The sequence below is a fragment of the Falco cherrug genome, chromosome 15 (genome assembly GCF_023634085.1).
Source record: "Falco cherrug isolate bFalChe1 chromosome 15, bFalChe1.pri, whole genome shotgun sequence".
Classification (NCBI taxonomy): Eukaryota; Metazoa; Chordata; class Aves; order Falconiformes; family Falconidae; genus Falco; species Falco cherrug.
Genome location: NC_073711.1, coordinates 12556799 through 12567218, shown reverse-complemented (window position 1 = coordinate 12567218; position 10420 = coordinate 12556799). Strand labels below are relative to the sequence as shown.

General features: G+C 48.4%; 1 protein-coding gene across 1 annotated transcript in view; it reads right to left on the bottom strand.

Moving 5' to 3' along the window:
- Positions 1–499: 499 nt before the first annotated feature.
- The window catches only part of LOC102059356 (gamma-aminobutyric acid type A receptor subunit epsilon), a 36801-nt gene continuing 26880 nt past the window's right edge, over positions 500–10420 (bottom strand). Inside the window, exons 4-9 of the mRNA XM_005439982.4 lie at positions 10125–10345; positions 9457–9539; positions 7903–8040; positions 6147–6299; positions 2373–2575; positions 500–1246 (exon numbers count right to left, since the gene is read on the bottom strand). Of these exons, the coding sequence (XP_005440039.3) occupies positions 953–1246; positions 2373–2575; positions 6147–6299; positions 7903–8040; positions 9457–9539; positions 10125–10345 (1092 nt within the window). The 3' untranslated portion in view covers positions 500–952. The remainder of the gene's footprint in view (positions 1247–2372; positions 2576–6146; positions 6300–7902; positions 8041–9456; positions 9540–10124; positions 10346–10420) is intronic.

Sequence of the window (10420 nt, the reverse complement as noted above, 5' to 3'; positions counted from 1 at the left end):
AGCTTACATGAGAGAGGCCAAAGCAAGCTGCCTCACAATGGGCTCTTGTGACTGCTTCTGGTCTTTGAAGCATAAGAACTTTCTCCCTCTTTTGGCTACGGCCAACGTAAGCCTGCTTCAATCCTGATCACAAAGCAGAATGTCACCGTGGGCCCTGAAGAGTCTGCTCCAGTAAGGCAGATGGGCCTTTGAAATTTGTGAAGTGCTTTTTCCCACCATCTGATGAGACTCAACAATGCCTTAGTGGGTGGATGCCTTGGGTGCAACTTAGTACTAGTAGAGTGATCCATGAGGGATGCTCCACAGATTCTGTATGGGGAGCTCGTAGAGGCTTGTAGCTATTCCATCATTGTTAGTGCCACTTCCAGCTTTCTGGGCAGGGTCAAAACATTTTAGCCAAGCCCAGCTACTGCAGAAAAGCTGTAGTGCTACCCTCTTTCATGTTTCTTTCCTTCTGACCTTTCCAAACCTCTAGCACTCCACAAAGTCTATTCTGGTGGAAGTTGTGCAGAAGTTTTAAGATCTACTTTATTTCCTTTGCAGTCTTAATAACTATGCAGAAAACTCTATTTTCCATCACTTTCCATGGAAATTTCAAGTGGGATTGGATGGAAAAATGAAACACATTAAGGTTTTTGTTTTTGACAAAATCCCTAATGTTTGAGATGGGAATAGGACATTTTTGGGCAATCTTACAAGGAGTAAAATGCTGGTGGTACTGGAGAGGGAGTTGTTTGGGAAGGCTAGATTTTCTAAAAAGATATGTTAGAAGGCTAAAAAAAAAAGCTGTCTGGTTCTTCTTAGAAGAGATGAGAGAGCAGGAGGAGGGAATCGCCAGGTTGGATTGTTCAGGCTGACAATCAACTACAACAGAAGAGATGCTGTTTTCTGTGCTCCTTGAGAAGCCCATCTTGCTGGTCTCCAGTCCATTCCAGCTGAGGACGAAGAATGGCTAGAGATAGAGATAGGCAATCCAGTAGACAATGTTGAAGAGCAGGAAGGCGGTGGGGAAGAAGACGCGAGAGTAGGAGTCCAGGCGGGAGATGTGAATGCGGACCCTCCCCTCCCGCCACATTCCTGTCTGACAGTCTTCAATGCAACAGAAGAACCTCTCACATTCCTTTCCTTCCAGGCACGGGGAGCCAGGTTCTTCATCGTCATCCTCCTCTATCTCTGGGGGCCAGTGCATGATGTTGTTGATGTTGATAGTGGTAAAGGATGGCATCACCTGTGCACCAGCAGGCGGCTGTAATGAGGAGGGGTAGGTGGAACAAAGGGAAGGGAAAGGCAAGAAAATATGTTCTAGACATCAAAACCCATCCAATCGGCAATAGATAAGTTCATAGCATAGATACAGTTCAGTGGCAAGGGATGACTGATCATCCCCCATCTCTGCATCAGTTGTAAATCACCACCTTGGCCTACTGTGGGTACTGTCAGGTCCCTGCATGACTGTGAGTTTCCTCCCTGGCACCCTAGGGCATAGCTTTACTCAGCAAAGATCTAATTGCTCTGATTCCCCATCTCTTTCACTAATCTTCAGTGCAGAAACAGAACCTGTTTAGTTTCAGCTGTGCTAGCCTTTTCTCTCACTCCCCTGAGCTCAGCTGTCTCTGAAGACATGGCACACAGTCCAGATGTGTCTTCTGATTGCTGTCAGCTGCTGGAAAAAAGCTGAGGAAAGGCTGTGTGTGACTCATAACCTCTTGGCCCAGGAATAAAAGGCATATCGTCAGCATCATGGAAGAGCTCTCTCCACCTGTGCTGGGAAATGAGGCTGGCACAGAAGAGATCTGTCTTTTCTGGTTTCAGTTCTGTCCCAATTCAGAAGCCTGTTTCAGCTGATGTGTCAGAAGTACCTGCCGTGAGCGTGGGCAGATCTGAAGAGGATGATGACCACTCTGGGTTCACTATCCCCACACTCTGGAGGTCTTCTGATGGACAGACCACAAAAGAAAGTAGGTTTCTGCATTTCTGTGACCTAAGATACCTCTGTAACCCACAGAGATCAAACCGGTACAAGTGGAAGAATCTGGCTTTAGGCCACCCTGTCTTAAAGTGGACATTTACATTTGGTCATGTGAGTCATCCTAAACCACTGATGAGCTGCCCAGCAATTCTGGAGAGAACACAGGGTGCCTGGCTCTGACAGGGACCTCCTTGTTTTATGGGACCCTCAGCTGCTTTTTATCGTTGTGTCTCACCTTTCAAGTGGTCAGACCCAGCACACAGAGTGGTTTGAGGACCTTATGAACACAGTATGGGTCAGGCACTAAACCTTGTCAGCAGTTTCTAGTACAGGCTCAGGAGGGATATTTCCAAATAGCTTGGGGTTCTAACAGCATCCACTTCTGCTGGCCCCTTTGACCTACCAGCCTGGCTTTCCTGTTGTTGTGCTCAAGTGGTTTCTTGTTTCCCACCAGGTAGTTGAGTGTAGCGTACTCCATGAGAGCTGCAAAGACGAAGATGAAGCACACAGAGACAAAGAGGTCCATGGCTGTGATATAGGAAACACGGGGAAGGTGCTTGCGGGAGATGGTACTCAGGGTGGTCATTGTTAGCACAGTCGTAATACCTAAGAGAGAAAATAGCTGGATTAAGTAATGAAGAGGAGCACTTCTGTCTTCTACATGCATTCAGTCCCTGTAATATCCACATTTCCCCTGTCCTGTAGAAGAGAAATTCCTCTAGTTGTCTGATCCCATTTTTGCTCTGCTCAGCCAGATGCTGGTCTTGAGGTGCCCTCTGACAATGCTCTATGGAAAAAAAGCTGTTCAAAACCCAAGTGTCACACAGGCCATCAGTGTAGACTGGCAGAGGAGTGGGGAACTTGGACTGTGCTTAAGGCTGTACACAGGAACAACTGCTTGATGATGGGAGGAGAGTCCAAAAGAAAGACATACCTTTGGAGTTGGCAGTCCTGAGGAATATGGTTCAGGTGAAGAGTAAAGTCAGGACCCTGAATTTTTAGGAAATCAAACTTCTAGTTTTTCCAGGAGTTATGTCAGTAGGACGCCCTGGGAAACTGCCCTCAGGGACAAGGAAGAAGAACAGAGACGGCAAATCTTTAAGGACACTCTTCATATAGTGTAAGAGCTCTCATTCCCCAGGTGTAAGAAATCAGGAAAGGAAGACAAGAGACCAGCATGGATTAGTCAAGACCTGCTGGTCAAACTAAAGTGCAAGAAGGAAATGCACAAGGCAGTGGAAGCGGGGACAGGTATCCTGGGAGGAGTATAGGGACACTGCCCAAACTCCACCAGTGCATGACAGCTGCAGCCCAGGCTGCCTCCAATGTTGATGTCACCAGTTAGCTCACTTGCATTGGTGGCCATCAAGTACAGCATTGGATCCCCTCTGGTAGGGCTGTCTACTACCTGGCTTAAGAAGTTATCCTCCATGCATTCCAGGAGTCTCCTGGATTGCCTACAGCTTGCTGTGCTACCTTCCCAGCAGATGTTGGGGTGGTTGAAGTCCCCCAGCAGGATGACAGCCTGCGAGCACAATGCCTCCTGTAGCTGGAGTAAGAAGGCTTTGTCAACGAGCAACCCTTGATTGGGCAGCCTGCAGTTAAAAACCAACAACAAGGTTCCCTTTGTTGCCTTCATCTCTTAATTCTTACCCATAAGCTTTCAACCCACTTGTGGCTATTCTTCAGAGACAGCTCTTCACAATCTATCAGGTTTTTGACATAGAGGGCAAGTGGGTAGGAGATGATAAGAAATCTCTTTTGACTTGAACGTGGCTTGGAATTGTTTTTGCAGCAGCAATAATGCTCACAGACCTGTTTCCAGAGGTAAAGTATCATGAGCCAACAAAGGATCAGCTGCAAGAGTTGGTATTGTGATCTCATCCATTGCTTTTTAAGCTGTGGAGAAGAAGCAGGAACTCTACCCGTTTCTCCTTCTCTAGCATTCATCTAGATCCACCTGCCACCCCTATGGCTCTGGGTGGGAGCATGGCAAGAGATTTTCATATTTTCCTACTGTATTTGCATTAGCAGATATGATGTGACTTCCTGTATATTTGAAATGCCAATGGAACTGGTCCAGTTTACATCCCCCTAATGTAGGCTGGCGTGCTTGAAATGTACTAGGGATCATTTGTATGAAGTACAACGGGCTGTGGAGAGAATTCATTACTCTCGATGAGCTAAGGTCTCTTCCCACAGAGAGGGCCTCCCCTGCCTAGGGAAACTTTCCTTTGTGTTTTGAGACCACCACTGCAGTGGGTGTCAGCCATGCAGAACATTTTGCCTCTTGCTGTTCGTTCCTTTCCCAGCCATGGACTATGGTGTACCCTCAACTGGAAATGACACCCCACTCCTCCTCCTGCTCTCTCCATGGGCACCAAAGAAATTGATTTTGTTTGGAAGGTGGGGAGAGAGGGTCAGAATGAATGGGCTGCGAATACCTTGCTTGATGCTGATGGTCCCTCACCTTTCCTCTCCCCACAAGAGGTCTGCAGGCAGGGCTGGGAATGCTACCTCAAATTAAAGGGAAAGTCAGTGGCATTGATGGGAAGGACAGCGCTGGGAAGCAGAGCTTGCTGTAAAATGCAGATACAGCCAAAGTGCATCCAAGATTTGTAGATCTCTTTAGTGCCTATCGGCGAAGAATTCAATCAACATAAGCATTTTCCTACCTCAAAGAGCCACTGCAGTTGCTGAGAAAATCTAAACAATAGGCAGAGCTGTTGCCACATCCTGAGCTCCCTCTGTGGGGTGAATGACAGAGAAAGGCCTACAGGGTTCCACATCCTGCCAGAGCTTGGTACTCTATGGATATAGCCCAGCAACTTTGTTCATTACCCTATAATCTTCATGTCACTAGTCCTACACTGAGACCTTGAAGAATCATAAATAGAATCACAGGACCATTTAGGTTGCAAAAGACCTCTAAGATCATCAAGTCCAACCATTAACCTAACACTACCAAGTCCATCACTAAACAATATCCCTAAGCACTGCATCTACATGTGTTTTACATACATCCAGGAATGGTGATTCTTCCACTTCCCTGGGCAGCCTGTTCCAATGCTTGATAACCCTTTCAGTGAAAAAAATTTCCTAACATCCAATCTAAACCTCCCCTGGTGCAACTTAAGGCTGTTTCCTCTTGTCCTGTCGCTCATTACCTGGGGGAACAGACCGACCCCCCTGCCTACAGCCCCTGCCAGGGAGCTGCAGAGAGCGGTCAGCGCCCCCCTGAGCCGCCTCCTCTCCAGACCAGCCCCCCCAGTCCCCTCAGCCGCCCCCCATCAGCCTCGTGCCCCAGCCCCTGCCCCAGCCCCTGCCCGGCTCTGGACACGCTCCAGCCCCTCCACGTCCCCCTGGCAGTGAGGGGCCCAAAGCTGAACACAGGATTCGAGGGGCGGCCTCACCAGGGCCCAGCACAGGGGGACGGGCACTGCCCTGGCCCTGCTGGCCACACTGTTCCTGACACCAGCCAGGCTGCTGCTGGCCCCCGTGGCCACCTGGGCACAGGGCTGGCTCCTGTTCAGCTGGCTGTTGACCAATACGCCCACGTCCTTTTCTACCAGGCCGCTTTCCAGCCACTCTGCCTCAAGCCTGTAGCGCTGCGTGGGACTGTTGTGACCCAAGTGCAGGACCTGGCACTGAGCCACGGTCCCTTGGCATGATCCTCTGCTCCAGAGCATGTCTGCTGGAGTGGCATGCCTCAGGGACTTTGCTGAAATGATGGTGACACTGTGTTTTAAACTACCACCTTCACTCCTGGCCCTGCCTACACTGAGTCATGAGGAAATGCATGAGAGCACATGCATGTGCAGGAGCCCTTTGGCCAGTATTGCAATGCCACAGCTCACCTCTTCCCTCTCCCTTTCAGTGCATAAGAACATGACATTGTCAGCTTGGAAAAGGCTGTGTTCAGGTCTCAGATCAAGATACGAGAATGTTGTACTATCCTGAAATAATCCAGTGGTCCAAGCCAGCACCGCTTCAACATTCAGTTGAGCTTGATGATAGTGTTATAAACAGAAAGATGGAGGAGTGGACTGCTCTCCAGTAAGCGGAATAATGCTAGAAAATGGCAAAGTGCTTTAGGAGATTTTGTACTCCAACATTGCCGATCTGCTAGCCTTGCAGAGTTCAACAAGTATCACACATGCAACAACCTGTCTCTTACCCAGAGATGTCCTGGCAGGTGTAGAGTCTCTCTTGATCCAGAAGGAAACCCAGGAAAGAACAACAGTCAGGATGCAGGGAATGTAGGTCTGAATGGCAAAATAACCCATACGTCTACTTAGGTCAAAAGAAACTGTCATCACCATGTACTCCCCTAGGAAAAAGCAACAGAGACATTGGAATCACAGCATGCGGCTTCCTAAAACACAAAACCCAGCAAACTTTCAGAATTTTTAGTGTTTCTGATGAGGTTTTCTTGTTGTTTTAAGTGCCTGGCTAGCTGGTTTTGTGGCTGGCTTTGTGGCTGGCTTTGTGGCTGCCCAGATTGTTAGCTTCATTGGTAGCTGTGTGGCTGGCAGAGTAGGTTTGGTGGCTCACTGGCATTGTGGCTGGCTAACTGGTTTTGTGGCTAGTGGACTCTGGCTGCCTGGCTGGCTCTGTAGCTGTCTGACTTAATGTCTTTGTGACTAATTTAAGAGTTGACTTTGCTGTTGCCCAGCTGGCTATATGCCTGGCTGGCTGTGTGTCCATCAGACTCTATTTGTACTGGCCTGGCTGTGTGTCCACCGGGCTGTATTTGTACTGGCCTGGCTGTGTGTCCAAGCACACTGAAAATCATCCAGTCTGGAAAAGTTTCAGGGAAGAAACTATACAGAGAGTATTCATCTTCAGCTGATTGCTGCAAGGGTTTCTTTTCTATAGAAGCTATTTAGCTGTAACAGGCTACATGGCCTGGCTTGCTAACTACCTACCTGAGCTGTGACAAAGGAGATGTTCTTCAGTCTCTTTTCATTGAGACTCTGGTTCTGTCCCTGGAAAAGGCATGTGGTGCTGTACATCCTAATTGCTCATTTAGCAACTTAGAGCTGAGGTTCTTCCTCATTTTCAGAGGCTCCTAGTGAGTATTGGAAGAAAGCCACCCGACAGCTCTAGGGTTATGATGGAGTTTGCAAGCAATTACCAAAAAAGAGAGTTACAAATGTCAGACAGCCACTGGTGCATTCAAGACACTTTCACTGCACCAGTTCTTGTCCCAGTTTGTGCTGCCTTTCTACCCTGTTTAGAGGCTGGCTGCCAGTGTTGGCAACAGCAACTTTCTGCAGAGTTGTGGAAGCACTACCTGAACTTGCTTGCTTCAGAGGGCTTAAAAATATGAGCTCGCCCCACCTGCAGGAATCCAAATAAGCTCTCCTCAGTTTGCTGTGGGAAGGAAAGGGGATGTGAGCTACTATGAAGAGGAGGAGGAGCTGAAGGGTGCCCATTCCCTGGTTTCTTCACACATGCAGCCTTGTTTCTGTCTCTTAAGGCATCTTCTGTCTCAGATGTTATCAGCCACACAGAACTTTACAGAAGGAAAGACTGAGACCTGCAAGTTCTGATTTCCCCATCCCTGTTCCAATGATAACCATCACCCAGGAATCACGTAATATGTGCATACTGCAGCAAGAGGGGATCTGAGCTCCATCTCCTCTCCCTCCTGACCCTTCAATGAGGGATAGGTTCATTCACATCCGCATTGTCACCCCACAGTTCAGAGACGTCGGTGGTTCTGGCCTACCCCTGCTTCATCTTTCCCTCACCCTTCATGTCCACCATTTCTACTCCTTCTAGCAAAGGTCCATCCCTTCATTCTTACGTTTCTCTAACTGTGCTGTTCCTTCCCCAACAACCACTGAGGAACTGTCTGATCACTCCTTTGCCACCCATGAGGTTGCCAACACACTGCTGTTTCTGTGGGCTGTCTCCCATTGCCTCACCTGCCCCAGTCCTGAGAACTTCTGAGGTGTTCCTCAGCCCCGTGAAGTCAAACTGGTAGAGCCTCCAAGTGCGCTGGTCAGAGACTTCAATGGAGTAGCGCCTCCAGCGATAGACAATCTCCTCGCGTGGGTAGCCATCTGGGAAAAGGGGCAAGGACGTCAATGAAAGAGTAGGTCATGTGCCTCCACCTCATCCACCACCCTGACAGCAAAAGCGCTGGCATCTCACTTGAGCTGTTTTGTAAACATGAAATGTTCAGGCAGGTATTTCTGATGCCTTTTGTTTAGTATCCCATAGGCATCCCTGGGGACAGCATCTCCCCTTGCAGGCCACTTCAAATCCTAGGGATAGGAAAAGCAACGCTAGAAACAGAGCCTTTCTAAGGACTGCACTGCTGGAATGAGACTTGGGTTGGTGTAAGAGGACTCCCCCAGCCTTAAATCTTTAAGGGTTTTAGTTCCCTGGAGCAGCACGGGGGATCCACTACTCCTTGACTACCTTCCCTTCCCAAGCATGAGCACACCAGGAATACAAAGCTGCCAACGTGGGAGGTAGCATGGCTGTGGCTGCTCTGACTACCTCTGTATCTCTCGCCCTGGGAGCTGGTCTGTGTGTGGAAAAGAAGGGGGCATTCTCCGTGGAGAAGGAGACCTGGCTCCTGCAGGCTAGAGCATGGCTTCTCCTGGCTCTGGCTTTCTTGACAAAGAAACAAACCTCCTGTGAAGCAGGGACCTTGACACCTACGAGAGATTTCCTCAGAGGAGAGGAGTAAAAGCTTGGCAGCTTACTGAAAGTGTGTTTCTAATTATCAAGCATGTATGGCATGTACCGTTAATTAGCAAAGAACAAGGGATGGTGGGAGACAAGGGGATGGTATGTCCTCAGCATGCTGCCCCCCTCTGCAGCACCCTTCAGAGCCATGTGAGCAGCATCTCTTCAGTGGCAGGGGAAGCAGGAGAAGTGAACCCGAGCTAAGATGACTAAATCAGATTTCCAACCAACATATGAGGACAGGAATCTCCCTTTGCTTCCTGAAAAATTACCAGTGGAGATGTGCCAACATCAGCAGCCCTCTCCTCTGATGAGAATGGACAAGTGGGGACTGTGAGGGGAGGTCTAAGTACCCCTCCTTTGCAATGGCCTTGGGTGCAGGGTGCAGCCTGACTCTGGGCTGAGGTCTGGAAAGCCGAGCTGTCACCTCAGAGAGCAGGAGAAGGGGGAAGATGCAAGGCAGGACGGGTGCCATTTGTCTGCCAGCTGAAGGGATATATTCTGTCTAGAGTGACCACAAGGTCAGTGAACTAATCACTTCCAGCCATGCACCCAAATTAAGGAGAAGCTCAGAGGTGCTGTGAATCTGTTCCTGAAGACCTCTGCTAGCCCAGGAGCGGGAGGATGTTTCAGGGCATGATAGGTAATGGGACAGGAAAAGCATCATTGGAGATCAGGTGAAAAAAGTAGCTAAAAGGGAGGATGGTCTCCCCAGAAGAGTTTTACTCTACTGACTTTCTCTACTTGCTTTCTAAAACTATTTTAAAAATATGTCTACTCACAACTGGAAAAAACCAAAGGGCAGGAGTGAGTGTCCATTGGGAAATTCTGCAGCTGCAGCAGACATTCAGCCTCGATTGTCAGCCTGAGAGAGGAAGAGAGAGAAAGGGAGACTGAGATTTTGTGTTGGTGAAGGTGGCTTGATTCCAGCACCACAGAATGACAGAGAGATTCTCACTCCCTTGAGAGAGAAACACTGATTTGTTGAAGATCAGTCTGTTTGCAGGAACATTTCAAAACAGCGGCAAAACAAAATACATGTTTGGATATTTTCAAAGTGAGAAAAAACATCTTATTTTCATATTTTAAAAGTCTTTTTGTTTAGTGAGCTTTTCAGGTTCATTTGTGGGAGTGAGAATTTATGGGAACAAAAGCCAAATGTTTATTACCAGAATGAAATAGCTGGACTGACCCACATACACTTTGGTTTAGGGAACCATTTATAGTTTTGACTTTTTTCTAGGTATAAGACAGAAAATCAGTTTGATTTTTATGGAAGTCTGCATCCTGGGAAGAAGCAGCCCATTCTGCAGCCAGTACTTCCTGTGTACTCCCATCAGCACTGGGACACATCTCCACTACTCTGTCATAGGGCACCTGGAAACCTCTGCTTTGACCAGCTCCTTTTTCCCTCACTTCAGCAGCCAGCTACAGTGCCTGCTGGATGTACCTGAGCGTGTAGAGCACTTTTCCGTCATTCCAGATGCGAAGGAGCTGATTAGGTGTAGTTATCCAGTGGGAATCAGCCCGCTTGGAGTTCCTAAAAAAGGTATCTGGGATCCAGATGCGGCTCACCATGTTGGTGTTCAGGGTGAGGGCTTTCAAGGTGCTGTTGAAACGAAGACGCCGGTCATACCACGTCTGAGCAAAGAAGATGTCAATGGTGTATTCCTGTGAAAGAGAAGGAAGAACATGTCTTGCTGAGAGGAATTCAGGCAAAGCAGAGCCCTGTCCTCTAGTCTGCAG